This window comes from Aotus nancymaae, unplaced genomic scaffold, assembly GCF_030222135.1.
Source record: "Aotus nancymaae isolate 86718 unplaced genomic scaffold, 86718_ANA_hifiasm-v0.15.2.pri h1tg000036l, whole genome shotgun sequence".
In the NCBI taxonomy this organism is placed as follows: domain Eukaryota; kingdom Metazoa; phylum Chordata; class Mammalia; order Primates; family Aotidae; genus Aotus; species Aotus nancymaae.
In genome coordinates, this window is record NW_026988450.1 from 17,962,862 (window position 1) to 17,982,720 (window position 19,859).

The following is a 19,859-nucleotide window of genomic DNA, read 5'->3' on the forward strand; positions in this document are numbered from 1 at the left end:
AAAGCAGCATGAAGCCTGACACACATGCACAGGGTCAAATACTTACCACGCAGCTAAAATTGGGAATTGTTGCATATTTGTAAGAATAGGGATACAGCAACATCTGAGCATATGCGTGAAAGGAGAGATAAGCCCTAATGTGCTGTCTGTGTTTTCGAAGGAAGCTAGCTACGGCCTTCACTTCTGGCTCAGATTCTGGGAAAGGGCCACAATATGTATCATCACAAGGGTGCATAGAAGCTCCTTCATCTGCAAGTCAGAAAAGAAAATGTGGTGAGAAAGTGAGCGGGGGGAAAAAGAAACAAGAAACACAAATCAGCACTGTTACGCTGTGATTTTTCTTTTACTTCTGCAAACTTATGGTATTATTAAGCAGTTCATCTAACTTCTCATTTATGGAAATCAATACAAAAGTTCCAAGGTAATTCAAGTTCCCATGCACAATAGGAGGGCCTGAATGGAAACCAGGTACTGATTTTGCAACTGAACCTGTACAAACTACTCTAAAGAAACTGCTCTATCAACTGTCAGTTGTAGCTGCACCTAGCAGCAAGAACAATAGTACAGCAAGTGTTCAACAAATACTTGTTGAATAAGTCAATGTCAGATAGAAAGAAAAGGCTAGACATACGTAAAGGTATCTATAAGATACAAATATAGCTCTATCGAGAACATAAAGGCAGGCCAGAAATAATTTCACAGAACATGTTAAACCAATTTCTATAATATTTTTAGAACAGAACTATCCAAACTAGTTTTGTAAAACCAAGAGGCTTTTCTAGTTATCTTGGGGATCTGTTAGAGTTTAGTTATGAAATCTTTAAAACAAAATTTTAATAACTTTTGAATTAAAAATCAGATTATATAGGGCAGACTTATTGAGAGGTCTATGGAAGGAAGGAAAGAAAATAAGAATGACTATAACAATCCAAAGTATTATGGTTCTAAGAAAATTTGGAAATAATTACATTTTTCCATAGTTATTTGCCATATGGGGCCATTAATGTCTTTTCCCCACCTTTAGAAAATGAGAATTCTCTCCATAAACTAGTAGAAAATGCTTGGTGTTTCTGTGATGTAGTCTAATTCTACTAAACATGAAAAGATAGCCTAGTCAAATTGGACTAAATCTTGAGGGCTGTAAGTGTAGTTTATGCTGTAGGAAAGTCAAGAGTCAGGCTGGGGAACTTATAGCAACGGGAGTTTCCCTCCTTTGAATCTCATCCTGGATATGCCTTAGAAGCAAGTGGGCTATAGATGGAACTCAGAATGTAATATGAAAACTATAGCTGATACTCTGAAGGGAATGGAAAAATTAAAGACAGATCTGTGGAATCTGGAAAGCCTGGAAAGGCAAGATCACAAACCAAACAACTAATTCTGGAGGGAGCAGAACTGATGAGCCAGAGAAAACAAGAATTTACAATAATCCTAATAAATGTGCTCAAGGGCATGTAGGAGGGCACTGGAAACAAATAGGGACAAGGAGTTATTAAAAAGGCCAATCAGATATAGTAGAAGCAAACAACTTAATTCAGGGTTGAATGAATACAGCTGATGAATGAATTCATAAGATGGAGAGTGGTTTGAAACATTCCCAGAAGCCACTGGGAAAGGATAAAGAACAGGAAAAATGAGAGAAAAATGAAAGGGCATGAAAAATAAAATAAATATCAATATGTGATTAATGGGAGCCTTGGAAATAAAAAAATAAAGTTAAATAATATTTAAAGAACTGCCAATTAAAATTTCTCCACAATTTTGTGTGTGTGTGTACATGTGTGTGTGTGGGATGGAGTCTCGCTCTGTCGCTCAGGCTAGAGTGCAGTGGTAGGATCTCGGCTCACTACAACTTCCACCTCTTGGGTTCAAGTAATTCTTCTGCCTCAGCTTCCTGAGTAGCTGGGATTACAGGCACCCTGCCACCACACCAGGCTAACTTTTGTATTTTTAGTAGAGACGGCGTTTCACCATGTTGGCCAGGCTGGTCTTGAACTCCTGATCTCAAGTGATCCGCCTGTCTCAGCCTCCTAAAGTGCTGGGATTACAGGCATTAGCCACCATGCCCACTCAAAAGATTTCTCCACAATTAAGCAAATATTGAACAGACTTATTGTGCACCAAATAAAACGATAAAGGGGAAAATATCAACACTTTGACAAATTAAAGTGAAATTTAAGAAAAGAAAACAATTCTAGAGAGAAAAAGCAGGTCATTTAGAAAGGAACAAGAATTCCATTCACATTAGACTTTTCAACAGCAACATTAGAGTAATATATCCAATGCATTTATTAAAAAGGAATTTTGAATCTAGGCTTCTATATCTAGCTGAATTCTCATTGCAATGTGAGAGTGAAAGAAAGATGTTCTCTAGCCATCTAAAAGGTCTCAAAAGAACATACTATACACTGACATACTTTGAAAACACCCCAGAAGAAACTATTCCAACAAAATAATGAGTAACTCTAGAGAGCCTACCTGATATGAGAATTGTAGGTTAGTAAGCAACTTAGTAACATCTGCTATCTAAGCAATATCCAAAGGGGAGAAATATAATGGACTAGGTATCAAATCCTAAGAGATAACAAATTGATGGGAAAATAAAGAGGTGGGGTGGGCAGGGAAGGCAAAAGCAAGCTAAATTGTTGGTCTATTTTGAAAAGGTCTATTTAATATTGATTAAAGCTAGAAATTGAATGGAAAAAAACAAACCTAAGTATGGGTCTTAAGTTAGGAATCACCATCAGAATAAGAAAAATAGAACACAAACTTCACAACTAATGGAAGTAGCTTTGAACCATTTAATAGAAAGTAATAAAGAAGGAAAAAAGAAAAAAGAAGAAGCAGGGCCAGCTGCAATGGCTTACACCTGTAATCCCAGCACTTTTGGGAGGCCGAGGTTGGAGGCTTGAAGCCAGGAGTTAGAGACCAGCTTGGGCAACATAGTGAGACCCCATTGCTACAAAAAATGAAAAAATTAGCCAGGTATGGTGGCACACACCTGTAGTTCTAGCTACTCGAAAGGCAGAGGCAAGATCTCCTGAGCCCAGGAGTTTGAGGTTACAGTGAGTTGTGATGGTGCCATGGGACTCTAGTCTGGGTGACAGAGCAAGACCCTATCTCTTAAAAGAGGCCGGGCATGGTGGCTCATGCCTCTAATCCCAGCACTTTGGGAGGCTGAGGCTGGCATATCACCTGAGGTCAGGAGTTGCCTGGCCAACATAGTGAAACTTCGTCTCTACTAAAAATACAAAAAAATTAGCTGGGTGTGGTGGTGCATGCCTGTAGAACCTGGGAGGTGGAGGTTGCAGTGAGCTGAGATCATGTCATTGCACTCCAGCCTGGGCTACAAGAGTGAGACTCTCAAAAAAAAAAAAAAAAAAAAAGAAAGAAAGAAATACTGGAAACAGAGAACAGGAATATAGGAGTTAAGATGGCAGAAATAAGTCTTAAGTAACAGTGATTATGAAGAATGCTAATAGATGAAACTCATTGATCAAATGACTGATTTTATTTATTTATTTATTTATTTATTATCTCTAATCCTGCAGAAAATGATTGATTAAAAAAAATTATTTTTAGTAGAGATGAGGTCTTGCTATGTTGCCCAGGCTGGTCTTGAACTCCTGAGCTCAAGCGATCCTTCCACTTTGGCTTCCCAAAGTATTGGGATTACAGGCATGAACCATAGTGCCTGGCCTGATGTTTTCATACAGAAAAATAAAGAAGATCCAGCAATATCATGTCTACAGAAAAAAATGTAATGTAAGTAGATATAACAGATATCTACTTTTAGTATTGTGGCAGCCTCGGTATTTGTATTAACTTCCTAAGGCTGCCATAACACATTACTATAAACTAAGCCACTTAAAATAACAAAAATTAATTCTTTTATAGTTCTTGAGGCTAAAAGTCTGAAATCAAGGTGTCAGCAGGGCTATCCACCTTCTGAATGCTCTGGGGAAGAATCCTTCCTTGTCTCTTCCTAGCTTCTCGTGGATCTTGGCAATCCTTGGCATTTCTTGGTTTGTGGATGCATTCCAGCCATGTATCACTTAAAGAAAGACATAGTTCTAAGATCAGTTGTGGTGGCTCACATCTGTAATTCCAACTCTTTAGGAGGCTGAGGTGAGCTAATCACTTCAGGTCAGGAGTTTGAGACCAGCCTGGCCAACAGGGTGAAACTCTATCTCTACTAAAAATACAAAAACTAGCTCGGTGTGGTGGCACACACCTGTAATCCCAGCTACTTGGGAGGCTGAGGCATGAGAATTGCTTGAACCCAGGGGGTGGATGTTGCAGTGAGTCAAGATTGTGCCACTGTACTCTAGCCTGGGTGACAGAGACACTATCTCAAAATAATAACAATAAAAAAAATCTTCTGAGAAATACATCATGAGACAATTTTATCGTGAGCAAACATCATAGAATGTACTTATGCAAATGTAGATGTATAGCCCATTGCTCTAGGCTATAAACCTATACAGTATATCATTCTACTGAATACTATAGGCAATTATAACAAGATGATAAATATATGTGTATCTAAACATGGAAAAAGGTATAGTAAAAATACAGTATTATAATCTTATTGGACCTCTGTCATATATGCAATCACTGTTGACTAAAACATTGTCATGTCGTGCATGACTGTACTCCAGTCTCTTCTTATATGTTCACATGGCTTTCCTGTGTGTTTCTGTGTGTATACTCTCTTCTTCTTATAAGGACAACTCACTGAATTTAACTAATTACTTCCACAAATACCCCTTTTCCAAATAAGGTCATATTCTAAGGTTTCAGTGGATATGAATTTGGGGGAAACACTATTCCACCACAGTTTTGAGGAATTATCCTACTGCAGAAAAACTAGATCCTGTATAGGATACATTCTCTAAGACATTGTTTATCTTGCAAGAAGTAGAGGAGTCTCCAAGACAAACAGATAAAAGATCAACTTAAAAAACAATAGTGTAACTCTACTCTTGGTAATATTACTTATAAGAATATGTAGTAGAAAATAAGGTACTAGTCACAATATCTATGAATTAAACTATTAAAGAATGCATGATATTAGAAAGAAAATACTAAAACTCTACTAAAAGATCTTTAATTTCAGAACTGAATTAGAGAACTATACCATGTTCATGAATATGATGACTTGGTAGTATAAAGATATTCATTCTTCCCTATTTATTATTTTGTTCAATTCAATTTTGACAAAAATACCAGTAGCAGGATTTTGGTAGAAAACTCAAGTAAAGAACTCTGAAAATTTTAAGGAAAAGTAAATGGCTAAGAAAATCTTGGAAAAGAAGAGCACAGAAGGGCTTATTCTACCAGGCATTAAAACATACTACATAGGTATAATCATAGAAACAACATGATATAAAGTCAGAAATAAACTAGTAGACCAATGGAACAGAATCACTAAGAAAATGATTGTTTAGTGAATGATATTGAGAAACTAGCACATAAAAATACAATGCAATGAAGTGGGCTTTGATTACACCTTACTTCTCTGGGTTGGCCAACTTAGTTGATAGTAGCTTTTTTTTTAATGAGACATTTACATAATTGTTAAATGATTTAAATAACAAAAACGAGACATGGGGCCAGGCACGGTGGCTCACGCCTGTAATCCCAGCACTTTGGGAGGCCAAGGTGGGCAGATCACGAGGTCAAGAGATCAAGACCATCCTGACCAATGTAGTGAAACCCCGTCTCTACTAAAAATACAAAAATTAGCTGGGTGTGGTGGTGTGCAGTGAGCCGAGATCGCACCACTGCACTCCAGCCTGGTGTCTGGCGATGGAGCGAGACTCTGTCTCATAAAACAAACAAACAAACAAACAAAAAAAAAAAACAAGACATGGTAAGGAGGAAAAAAACATAAGGGTTTGGTTGTTGTTAGGGACTTTCTCTAACCCTTTTCCTTCATATTATCCTTCTGGATGGACTTACAGAATGTGGAGATGGATATATAAAGGAGGTGCTCTTTAATAACTAAGTTTTTTGATAAGATTATATGCCAAGTGAGCAGCGGGGGAAAAGGACCTTATGTATGTTTGGTCATACAAAATGAAGGTAGAATGAATTAAGAAGTTTTTAGTATTATAATCACAATTTCACCAAAAAGAGCAAGGAAATGTAAAGAATACAAATATATAAGACAACTTAAGTCAGGCCATGTGTAACAATGTAATAATCAATATAAAGGGCTTATATTTTAAAATTACAAGCTGAAGTTGAATTCAACTTAACAAAAATTTTTGAATACTTCTGTTCTAGACACTATGTTATGCACTGGGGATCAAATATGAGAAAGCCACAGACCCTGAGTTGAGGAACATAAAGATTATGCTGAAAGACATAAAGATAATAGAAAAAATCAATATAATGTGGTAAATGCTGTGATATATTTAGAAGACAGGGCAAAGAGGCCGTCATCCTGTGCGAGTATTCAGGAAAATCTTCTTAGAGGAGATAATGTCCCCTGGAAGAGACAAGTCTAGAGGGATAGATATGAGTTAGAAGATAATTTCAGGTAGTAAGAACAATGAACAACGGTAAAAAGGCAACAGACATTTGGTAGTAAGGTTCAAAATAAAATGTGAGTCAGACAATTTTGGTGGATGTGCCTAGAGTGGTAATTAGAAACTCATTCACGGAACATCTTATATATTATGCAAAGGAGCTTATAGTGCCCTCTAGGCAGTGAAGAACCTCTGTGGTGCCCATAAAACACACTACTGAGACCTCCTGCTGCAGCGACGTAGTTGACTGACAGCTCCATTTGCTACCCTCTGGATCCATCGCTGCATTCTCATCAAGCCTGCACTTTCACCACAGTTGCTCCTCGCCAATTACTGATCATAGTAGAGGCACTAGTGCAGGCCCATTCTTGCCAGATGCAGGTATCCTTTACAAGGCAACTTTGGCTTGAGGCATCCCCATAGGCTTGCCAAAGCCTTTTTTGGAGCTGCACATTAGTCTGAGACTCTTCCAGCCCCATCCTTCTTTCCCTTCTTTTGTGGGTTTCTTATCTGCATCATGGCAAAAAGGCTGTCCTAGTCTATTCTTTTTTTTTTTTTTTTTTTTTTTTTTTTGAGAGGCAGTCTTGCTCTGTTGCCCAGGTTGGAGTGCAGTGGCATGATCTTGGCTCACAGCAACTTCCACCTCCTGGGTTCAGGTGTGTCTCCTGCCTCAGACTCCTGAGTAGCTGCGATTACAGGCATGCGCCACCATGCCTGGCTAATTTTGTATTTTTAGTAGAGATGGGGTTTTACCATGTTGGCCAGGCTGGTCTCCAACTCTTGACCTCAAGTGATCCACCCACCTCAGCCTCCCAAAGTTCTGGGATTATAGGCATTAGCCACCACTCCTGGCTCATGTCCTAGCCTATTCTTGCTTCCTCTTCCTTTTTCTTCAAAGGCGTTTCCTTTAAATACATCTCTTGTCATCTAATCCTGAGTTGATGTCTGCTTCTTGGAGTTCTTGAGCTACCATAACTGTGAAGTTTTTTTTTAATCACCACTTTATTGAGATATAATTTATATATGATAAATTCACCCTTTTAAAGTGGATAATTCAGTGGCTTTTAGTATATTTATTGAGCTGTGCAACCATCATCATTATCTAATTTTATAACATTCGTATCACTCCAAAAAGAAACTCCATACTTTTTAGCAGTCAATTCACATTTCTCTTCCCCTCAGTCTCTTAACTATGAAGGATTTTAAGGCATGGTCAGATTTTAATTTTAGATTGGCCTTGTAAAAGTTTATAGGACAGATTTGTAAGAGGCAAGTCTATAATCAGGGAGACCAAATCAAGATACAATTACAACAATCTGGGCCAGAGATATTGACAGCTGGAGTCAGGGCAGTGGTATTAGGAATAGTACCAAGGGGGTATATTAAAGAAATATCTGGGGACTGGGTGCAGTGGCTCACACCTGTAATCCCAGCACTTTGGGAGGCTGAGGTGGGTGGATCATGAAGTCAGGAGATCAAGACCATTCTAGTCAGCGTGGTGAAACTCTGTCTCTACTAAAAATACAAAAATTAGTTGAGCATGGTGGCACGCATCTGTAATCCCAGCTACTCAGGAGGCTGAGGCAGGAGGATCCCTTGAACCCATAGGCAGAGGTTGCAGTGAGCTGAGATCGTGCCACTGCACTCCATCCTGGTGACAGAGCAAGACTCTGTTTAAAAAAAAGAAATATTTTGAAGATTAACTAATTGGACTTGGTGACTGGTTGAATATGTAGGGCAATAAAGCGGAGTTTGATAACATCTTACCTCTCTGGGTTGTTCAACTTAGTCGATAGTAGTTTTCTTGAATGAAACATTGAATAGATGAGAAGGGATGTGGAGATACAGGGAGAAAAGGGGGATGTTTATTTCATTTTGGACATGTTAAGATTGGCTGCCAATAAAGATCTCTAATGGGGTACTAAAGATAAATATGAAGCTCAAAGGAAATACTAGGCTAGAGAAAAAGATTTGGGGTCATTATCATTTTATGAAAGTAAAATTGGCTGGGTGAGGTGGCTCATGCCTGTAATCCCAGCACTTTGGGAGGCTGAAGCAGGGAGATTATTTGAGGTCAGGAGTTTGAGATCAGTCTAACCAACATGGTGAAACCCCATCTCTACTAAAAATGCAAAAATTAGCTGGATGTTGTGGCAGATGCCTGCAATCCCAGCTATTTGGGAGGCTGAGGCAGGAGAATCACTTGAATTTGGGAGGTGGAGGTTACAGTGAGGCACTATAACCCAGCCTGGGCAATAGAGCGAGACTCTATCACAAAAAAAGAAAAAAAAGGTAAAATAACTCAAAATGAATAAAAAGCTTCAAACTGTGGGTAATATCAGTATTTAAAAGAGGTAAGGAGTATAAGAGGACTCTGTCATTGACACTAGGAAGGAACTGTTAGGAAAGTAGGAGGACCACAAGATGCTGATGTCAAGGAATCCAGGGACTTGATGTTTCAAGGACAGTGTGGTGCAGAAAAGAACTTCATTTAATTTTATAGTAACAAAGTAACTGGGGACTTTTGCTTTAGAAAAATTAGTTGAGTGGGGGGTGGGTGCAGTGGCTCACGCCTGTAATCCCAGCACTTTGGGAGGCTGAGGTGGGTGGATCACTTGAAGTCAGGAGTTTGAGACCCGCTTGGCCAACATGGTGAAGCCCCATCTCTACTAAAAATACAAAAACTAGCCAGGCATGGTGGCAGGCACCTGTAATCTCAGCTATTTGGGAGGCTGAGGCAAGAGAATTGCTTGAACCCAGGAGGCGGAGGTTGCAGTGAGCCGAGATTGTGCCACTGCACTCCAGCCTGGGCGACAAAACAAAACCTTGTCTCAAAAATAAAATAAAATAAAATAAAATAAAATAAAAATTAGTGGAGTGGTAGGGGCAAAAGCCAGATGTTATATGCACTTAGAGGAATGAATGAGAAGAAATGAGAAGAAGATAATGCATATAGACAATCTTTTTTGGGAAGCGTGGTCTATAAGGGAAGAAAATATATAAAATGATGGCTAGAGGTAACCTTGGGGATAAGTGGCAGACTTAAGATTTTTTTAGGGAGGACAAGCATGTCTAAAGAAAGAATAGGGAAAAAGTGTAAATGAAAAAAGAAAAAGAGAGATTATTTGATAGGAGAAAGTTCTAGAAAAGATGTGAAAGGGTGGAATCAACAACTAGGCAAAGTGACAGGCCTTGAATAGTAGATGGGACTTCTGATTTCCTGTTTCCTTTAAATGTCTTTGATTTCTCATCCCATCAGTAAGAAACTTTTGCATATCCCTGATATATATATTTAATTTACATATATGTCTTATTTAGGCTAATATTATATAAAACATACCAAAATAATATTTAGAATGTTTAGAGATAAATTAAACTGTAATTACATTTTTTTTTTTTGAGACAGTCTTGCTTTGTCATCCAGGCTGGAGTGCAGTGGCGTGATCTCGGCTCACTGCAACCTCTGGCTCCCGGGTTCAAACGATTCTCCTGCCTCAGCCTCCCAAGTAGCTGGGACTACAGGCATGTGCCATCACAGCTGGCTAATTTTTGTATTTTTAGTAGAGATGGGGTTTCACCATGTTAGCCAGGATGGTCTTGATCACCTGCCTCGGCCTCCCAAAGTGCTGGGATTATAGGCGTGAGCCACCGTGCTTGACCTAAAATATTTTTAATTTTTAAATTAATTGTGTAGAAAGACATTAATTCTCTTAAAATAAGGATGAGAAAGATAGATCAAATCTAACTTAAAACTTTAGCAGTGTCTACATGTTGTTTTTCTTCAATGAATTTATGATGTCGATGATATAAAAGAATGTGAGAACACGAAGTTCTTGGTTGATCTCCTAACTGGCATTTGTATGCAAAAGTATGTGTACTGCAATCTGTTGTCTCTCAGGACATTCAGAAAACCTTTTTATTTTTCTAAAAATAAACATTGGAGAGTGAATTCAATGAATACATGGAAAAATGATTATAATTAAATATTTAATGGATAAAAGAACTTGCAATTGTATACGTGAGATGGTTAAAAACAAAGGAAAAAATAAAATGTACTAAAGATTAATAGTCATTTGCTAGGCTGGTAATATGTTATTATTTATTTTTCTTTTCTTTTTTTTTAATTTTTCTATAGAGACAGAGTCTTGCTATGTTGTGCAGGCTGGTCCTCAGCCTTTCAAAGTACTAGGGTTACAGGTGTGAGTCATCACATCTAGCCTAACTAGTTTTTTCAATGTTTTATTTCTGCAATATTATCTCAATTGTATAAGTGAAAAAATTAGAAAAGAAAAATGGAGATCTGAAATATAGTTTAAACTTTTAAAAAAGTTTTTAAAGGAAAATAAGTGAAAAACAGAGAAGCAGCAGAAATATTAGGTTTTATTTTACATTTGACAGCAACTGGTCCCCATGGAAACTGACTTGACTGTTGCAGTGGAATCCTCTAGTAAGCAGTATTGGGAAGCTATGGTTATTGTGATGTTTTCACTGGTTATATTATCATTTCCAATGTTTTTCTTTTCATTTATAGCTTTTAAATTTCTCATAAATGGAATCACAATGCTAATTTAAAAATTGTCATCTTTTAAAAGATTTCTTTTTCACTTGCATCGTCCACTGTCAACTTATCCTGAAATGCCCTATGTTAAAAACTGAGTGTAGTTAATATAGTTTACAAATACACACACTTATATACATATATGTACTCATACACCATACATATATGTATCTTGATATAGCTATCTAGGTATAAATTATACATTCATAGGTATAAGAGCTATTTTTACTCACAAAACAAGATCATAATCTTACAATTTTTTTCCTCTTGCTTTTTTCTTCAATAATATTTTGTGGAACTCCTTCCATATAGATTTGAATTAATTCTTTTAAATTCATTCTATTGTAATTGTAACATAGTCTCCTGCCTGTCTGTTGTTGGGAATTATGCTTATTTCTCTCTTTTTCTTTATCATGATGAAACAATACCACAATAAAGAAGGTGGAGACATTACTGCTGACGTGAAAGAAACAGTAATGCAATAAGTGTCAAAGTATATGTATCTTTACATCTGAGTGCTTTTATTTCTATGGGACAGATTTATAGGAATAGGGTCCTGGGTTGAAGGATATATGTGTGTATACACACACACATAGATGATAAACTCACATGATTCAAAATTTAAAGTTATAAAAGGATATTTTTAATTCTCACAGATTTTTTTTTTGCCAGATTGCTTACTAAGATTACTACTATTTTTATTTCCACAAGTAGTATATAAGAGTACCATCTCTCCTTCATCCCAACTAGCAATATTCTATAAGTATATCACCTTTTGATTTTTGCAGTTTGATGGCAAACATTTGTCTTTTTTCTTTTTTTGAGATACATTCTTGCTCTGTCACCCAGGCTGGAGTGCAGTGGCACGATCTCGGCTCACTGCAACCACCACCTCCAGGGTCCAAGCAATTCTCCTGCCTCAGCCTTCTGGATAGCTGGGATTACAGACATGTGCCACCATGCCTGGCAATTTTTATATTTTTAGTAGAGAAAGGTTCCACCATGTTGGCCAGGTTGGTCTTGAACTCCCAACCTCAGGTGATCTGCCCGCCTTGGCCTCCCAAAGTGCTGGGATTACAGGCGTGAGCCACTGCTTTGCTTTCCTTACTGGAAGTGTATTTGTAGTCACACTTTAGACTGGACTCTTCTCTGAATTGCTTAATGATGTTCTTAGCTCATTTTGTTTTCTGTTGGGCTATTTATCTTTTCCTTATCCATGTAGAAGGTGTTTTGTAAAGACTGTCATTTGCACTGCATTTTATCCTCAAATCTATAATTTTTTGATTCAATCATGTATGGTAACTTTATCATTTTAGACATTTTGTATATTCACTATGTCTTTAAAAAAAATTTTTTTTTTTTTTTGTCTTGTTTAAGAAAGTTTTCCCTTGGGAGACTGAAGTAGGCAGATTGCTTCCATCCAGGAGTCTGAGACCAGCTTGAGCAACAAGGCAAAACCATGTCTCTACTAAAAATACAAACAATTAGCTGGGTGTGATGGTGCGTGCCTGCAGTCCCAGCTACTTGGTAGGCTGAGGTGGGAGTATCACCTGAGGTTGCTGTGAGCTATGATTGTGCCACTGCATTCCAGGCTGGGTGACAGAGTGAGACCCTATCTCAGAAAAGAAAAAAAAAAGAGAAGATTTCCCTATCCTTAAAGATTATAGGTACTTTCTAGATTTTCTTCTAAGAATTTTATCACTTTATTATTTCCATGGAAGTCTTTAATCCTTCTGGATGTATTTTTATACATATGTAACATTGCTATCAATCATCCCTTCAGTTTTTCTAGAGGAGTAGCCAATTCTGTCAGCATCATTTATTAAATATCCTGTCATTTTCCTACCAAATGAAGACATTACCTGGTTATATATTAAAGTATAATGCTGCCAGGTGTGGTGGCTCATGCCTGTAATCCCAGCACTTTGGGAGGCTGAAGAGGGAGGATCGCTTGAGGCCAGGAGTTTGAGACCAGACTGGTCAACAACACGAAACTCTGTCTCTACTAAAAATACAAAAGTTAGCCAGGTGTGGTGGCACATGCTTATAATTCCAGCTACTCAAGAGGCTGAAGCACGAGAATTGCTTGAACCCAAAAGGCAAAGGTTGCAGTGAGCTGAGATCGTGACACTGCACTCCAGCCTGGGTGACACAGTGAGACTCTGTCTCAAAAAAGCAAATCAAAACAAAAGTGTAATGCATGTGTGGATCAATCCTTGGACTCTGTTCTGTTCTACTGTTCTATGTGTCTATTCTCATGTTGTTATGCTAACAATCTATAGCAGCATTAAAGTATGCTCTGATACAGGCAAGAAGCAGTCCCCTCACTATTCCTTTTTACAGTTTTATTAGCTTTTTTGTCTACTTATTTTTCCATATAAACTTTATGATCATTTTATCCAATTCCTAAAAGCAGAATACAAAATTTTAAAAACCTTCATGGGATTCTAATTGGAACTGCATTCAATTTGTACTGATTTGGGGAGGATTTTATTGCATTGAGTCAACCTATCCAAGGACAGTTATATGCTGTTCCATTTGTTCAGATTCTGTTTTATATCCTTCATTCATATTTGATCGTTTTTCCTTTCTATCTTCTTGAGTGTTGTTGCTGTTGTCATTATTGTGAATAGACAGTTGTTTTTCAGATGGTCTTCTCAGAACAGTGTGGTAGGAGCCACTTCATGATGCCATCAATGTTCCTCTCACCTTCTCCCTTCCTTTCCTCCACCTCCACCTCCACCTCCATCAAATGCAATCTGGGGAATTAGTCACCCAAGCCATCTCTTTAAACTTCATTTTGGAGGCTTATGTGATCAAAATAGAAATATAACCCATTGAACACATTTTTATGGCCAATGTACTATGTAAACATAGTATTTTGAGAGTTACAAAAATTCCTGATAACTTTTCTTATAGGTAACATGCTTCATATTTGGAATAACAAGTAATGGCTCTCTATTAATGTTTCCTTAGAAAATCAGACCCTCTTCTAAATAACTAAACATTATAAGTTACTAAAGATACATTACTCGCTCTATTCAAAGTTCAAAGAAGAAGACAAAGATGCAGTAATCTCATTTCCATCCTCTCTGTAGACTGTAACTATTTCTAAGTCACTCCTGAAGAGGCTACAGACTTATGTCAATGAACAAAGAGTAGGATTTTTCGTCTTTTATCCTTTTTAAGGAAAGAAAAACCAAACATTGATTTTCTTCTTCAAGACTGAGTAACAAGAAGAGTAATTATTTTGTATTGAAAACAGGACCAGTGTTATTGTTCCTTTCTGGAGTGGAGAGCAATCAGGCTACAGGTGACGATGTGAGTGGTGACAATCTTGCCTTGTGTCCATTTGCTGTATAGCCGCAGTAGAGCACTCCTCTTGACCTGAGGCTACTTGCTTTATCCACAGAATCCTCACTAGATCCAACCAACACTTCTCTGGGTAAGCTGGGTGTTTATAATATCCCATACTAGCTCAGGTGGTACAGTACAGACCCAACATGATGTGCGAAGAATGGCAGAGTAGAGACTATAGACTAGTCTTAGAAGTCGCTGTGTTTGGCTGTAGAAGGCTGTAAAAGTGATAGCACATATGTTGCACTGAAGCTATTGATTTATATAGACTCTCCTCTCCTTCAGAGGGTGAGCTCCTCGAGGACAGAGGTCATGCATTACTGTTTCCTGAGACTTAGCCAAACAGATACCCTTACTACCCTTTAAATGTTAGTTAAATGAATGAGTGGAGCTGACCCTGCTCAGGAAAGGTACTTGTACCTTAGACCAGGGGTCCCTAAACCCTGGGCCATGAACCGGTACCAGTCTATGGCCTGTTAGGAACTGGGCACACAGTAGAAGGTGAGCACATGTGAGCAAGTGAAACTTCATCTGTATTTACAGCTGCTTCCCATTGCCCACATTACTAGGTGAGCCCTGCCTCCTCAACTCTAGTTGCAAGAAATAAGCTCAGGGCTCCCACTGATTCTACATTATGGTCAGTTGTATAATTATTTCATTATATATAATACAGTATAATAATATAAATAAAGTGCACAATAAATGTAATGTGCTTGAGTCATCCTGAAAACATTCCCTCCCTCTTCTCCTGTGTGTGGAAAAATTGTCTTCCATGAAAATGATCCCTGGTGCCACAAAGGTTGAGGACCACTGCCTTAGACTATTTAATTAACATTTAGGCTTTGATTAGACAACTAAACTCCAGTTCATCTCTATGGAAGTCCGAGGATACACCAGGGACATTACCACCACCACCACCACAAAATGTTTTCAAATAAGCCTGTTGGTCCATGAGAATATTATCATCACCTAAATATTTCTTGAATAACTTCAAACCTGAAATTCTGAGTTTTTCTTAAGTTGTAGATACTTTAAAAAGATGCTTCCAAAAGGAAATGAGATACTTAAACAATCTTTGTATATAAGTGATAAGTCCCAAATTATTTGTGTACATGGGTGCAAATCAATGCTTATTATCAACAAAATACTGATTGACAACTTCACAACTAACCATTTTCATAGAGAAAATAGGACCATTAAATTTCCTCCTAGACTGCATAAAAACTGTAATTGTGTGCTGATGAACTTTCCTCCAAAGAACAAATGGAGGGACTCTGCAACTGGAGAGGGAAGGTTTTAAGGCACTTGCAGAGAGATCAGAAGTGTGTGAAAGATGGGCAGGGCCATGAAAGGGACAGGCTGGGATGTGGAGCAGGGAAACAGGGCAATGACTCCAAGAGGGCCTGAGAACCTATTTTATCCAACTTTTCATAGGACTTGACTTCCTGCTTGAAATATTCTTCTCCCTTGGCTTTTAACACACCATTCCCTCAAACTTTTCTTCCAGTCTCTGTTCTTTCCTTCTCAATCCCCTTTATGGGGGCTCTCTTTTTCTATTAGTCCCTAAAATGAAGAGGAATCCAATTGTTCTGCTCTTAGCCATGTTCTTCAGTGGTCACTCCCTTCATCAAACATGGCAGCTTCAACTATTACATGTAGATACTTTCACATCTCACATACCATGTCTCACACACTGGGATACATTATGAACCAAAGGTTTTTGCCTTGTAGAGAGCTTCCATTCCAGTGGTGGTGGCAAGACAATAAACACTAGACACAGCAAAAGTGAGAATTCTACAGTGTAGGAGAAAAGTGCCATGGAAACAAGAAAAAGAACAGTGTGAGAAAGATCAGGAGTACTGGGGAGGTGGGTTGCAATGATAGAGATGGTGACAAGGGTGTTCTCAGATGCAGGTTTTTGAGCAGACTTCTAGAACTCGAGAGGTCAGCCATGGCATCCAGGGAAGAGTTTTAAGCTGAGGGAACAGCCAGTGCAAAGACTCTGAGGTCAATGTGGTGGGAGCCAAGTGGGGAATGAGGGTAGAAATAGATGAGATCAATCAATGGGAGCCCAGATTATGTGAGGTTTATAGGCTCTTGTAAGTCCTTTAGGGAAGTAAAATGGGGAGCCACTGTAGCATCTTGAGCAGTTAACATCATCTGACTTATATTTTAAAAGGTTCATGGTGGCTGAGGATAAAGTGTGTGTGTTGGCGGGGGGCAGGGGGCAATTGTTGGATACAACAAGTTCTAAATTTCTTTTCAAAGAATCAGTGTGTCTGTATGTTCAGTTCTTTGTCTTCCATTTTAAAGTTTAACTTCCTTGTAGTTTCAGTAAACAACCTCCTCCACCAGTTCTAATCAGTAGTTCACATCTGTTCCCCTGGTCCCCTGCTCTGTCCTGACTCACCCTGGTCACTTGCTTCGGTCACCTGCCCCAGTCACCTGCTCCAGTCAACTACTCCTGTCACTTGCTCCAGTTACCTGCTTTAACCTAGGTCACCCCTGGCTACCTGCTCTGACCTGCCCGTAACTATCCTTCCTGCCAAACTACCCACCTTGCCACTCCGGCTTGTACGACTGCTCTCTTTAGCCAATCGGGATTACTCTAGACTGTGCAGTCTAAACCTGCGGCATCAAAATTTTACATATAACACAAGGATAGCAGCTGTGAGACTAGTTAGAAGGCTCCTGCAGTAACCCAGGTGAGAGATGATGGTAACTTAGACTGGGATGGTAATAACAGAAGTGGTCAGAAAGGGTTGGAATCTGGAGCGATTCTTAAGGTAAAACCAAAGGGATTTCATAATTGGTTGGATGTACAGTGTAAGAGAAAGGATAATGTTAAAGATTGTTCTATGGGTTTAAGGTCTGAGCAACTGGAAGGTTGGAGTTGCCATCAACTGAGTTGAGAATGGCTACAGGGAGAACAGATTTGGCAGAGTGAAAGTCAGGAGTTCATTTCTGGATATTTTGAGTTGAGATGTCCATTAGATACTCCCAGTGAAGACACTAACAGATATTATATGTAGGAGCTTGGGAGAGAGTTTTACATCTGGAGATTTAATGGGGGTCATAGGCACACAGTAGAGAATGGCATGTCTAAGGGAATGAACATAGATAGAGAAGAGAAAAAGACAAAGGCTGAACCTTGGGCATTCCGACATTAACAGTGTAGGGAAAAAAGAGGACCAACAAAATAGACTTGGCGTCTTCTCTAACACCCCGAGGCTGGGTTAGGTGCTTTTCCTATGTGTGCCTATAATGCCCTTTAACTGCGTTTGTCAAAAATATAATATCTTAATACCCTGCATTAAAATTATATGTATACCCATTTCTCTACTTGATTAGGCCTAGCATTTGACTAATATTAGAAACAATAAAATGAGAAAGCATCTTATATTATTATTATACATGAGCTATACTGTGTAATATTCAGGACTATGCCTTGAGTTGATGCTGTTTGCCTGTGAAGCACATTAGCCACCAGAATATTCTACAGCATTTTATGGTTGATTTTATGGATTGGCATCCTGCCAATGTTATTTACTGCAGATTAAGTATTGATTCAGCAGCAGAATGGGATATCACATCCAAAATTCTTTTTCCAGTGTTTATTTCTGAAATGTTGCTTTACTCATCTTCTATACCAACCCTGTCTTTACAAAATAAAATCAGAATGCTGAGTGACTGTGTCTCTAACGTGGAAATAAATTAATTCAGGTGGGAAGAAGATCACTAAAACCATCTACTTTTATTTATAGCCTTTTGGGGGCACTATCCAGGTTTTCCTAAAGTGCAAAGAAACAGCTCATAAATATTGTTGAATACTAAGTCCCTTCTGGATTTTATGTATCTGTGTTGGATGGATACATTATTTTAAGAGTCCTGTCCAGATCTGGCCTCAGTTATACAGATTCTGATGAGAAATGTCTGCAGTATTGTGAAAGATCAAGAGAGCAGAAAGGTAAAGCATCAGGACATAGCAAGCAAAAAACAACAACAACAAAACGTGATGAAACAGACTTCTTCTAGGGGAAAGAAGCAAGCAGCGTCAAACCTATCATTTTTAATATTTTAGGAGTATGAGAATCTAAAAGTTATTAGCTTTCCCTTAGTTTACGGGAACCAATATATTGTTTCTGAAAAAGACAAAATTCTCTTTCTCGTCTTCATATGCAGAACAACAGCAGAATACATAACAGATCTCTGCAGTGCACAGCAGAGATTTTAGTCGTCTAATAAAACAGCATACATCTTTGTTCTGAACATTTCAGCGATTTAACTTCCATACCATACATCACCTTTTTAGTTTGTGAGTATTGAGATGTAAAACTCTACAAGGACCTCATAAATCTAGAAAGGAGACAAGACCTGCACATATGAGTAAATTAGAGAACAAGACAATGCAGGTTATAATCGTAAAGTGTGCAGTGCAGACTCTAAGCGCACAGAGCATGGAGGAAGGGAGAGAGCAGGGAGGATTAGGAACCCTGGGGTCACTACAACGGGAGAGAAGAGACTCAGTGGAGCTCAGGATGGAGGGATCTCAAAAAAATATGATTTTACTTAAAAAATAAAGGACAACAAAGAAAAGGTTTTGTTACTTCTGTGAATCCTAGCTTTTCTGGATGATAAAATAAGGTGTAAGCTAGGCTTTTGAGGAGAAACAAAGAATGGAGGGGTACCAGAAGCTGCAACGGGCTAGAAATCATGAGGCTGAGCTCCAGTTATGACTGCATCAGTAATCAGCTCGGTGACAGGCATTCCACTGCTCTGGCTGCATTTGTCCTGGGTGGACTTGAGAACCAAATCCGTGGTTCTCATTGTGGTGTTGAAAAAATGTGTTGCTACCAGTAGTAGGGAATGTCTAACTGTAGTTAGTTACATGTTATAAAATTATTTAACTAAAAAAATGGGTTTGGTTATCCTGATAAAAAAACTCTAATATACTTTTGTAAAGAAGATAAAAAGGTGAAATTAGTATGGGTTGCTTGGAATTGACCACAGGTCCATGGTTTCATCATCAATAAGAGTGTATAGCATGGGAAAAAAAAAGGTTGAAAACTGTTGGATTAGAAAATTAGTGCTAAGGGGGCCAGGAGTTCGAGACCACCTTTGAAACATCGTGAGGCCCCTTCTCTACAAAAGCTGGAAAAAAAAAAAAAAAGAAAGAAAGAAAAGGATTGTTAACACTGTTGTTTTTTTTTGTTTTGAAAGAGATGGGGGTCTTGCTTTGTTGCTCAGGCTGGAGTGCAGTGATGTAATCTGTAGATTCCAACTCCTGGGCTTAAGTGATCCTCCTGCCTCAGTCTCTTGAGTAGTTGGGACTACAGGCGTACATTAGAATGCTTAGTTAATTTTTGAATTTTTTGTAAAGATGGGGTCTTGCCATATTGTCTAAGTTG

General features: G+C 38.4%; 1 protein-coding gene across 1 annotated transcript in view; it reads right to left on the reverse strand.

The window, feature by feature from the left end:
* CPA6 (carboxypeptidase A6) overlaps positions 1–19,859 on the reverse strand; it is a 315,399-nt gene that overhangs the window by 12,062 nt on the left and 283,478 nt on the right. The window contains exon 9 of the mRNA XM_012463663.2: positions 47–249. Within this exon, the coding sequence (XP_012319086.2) occupies positions 47–249 (203 nt within the window). The remainder of the gene's footprint in view (positions 1–46; positions 250–19,859) is intronic.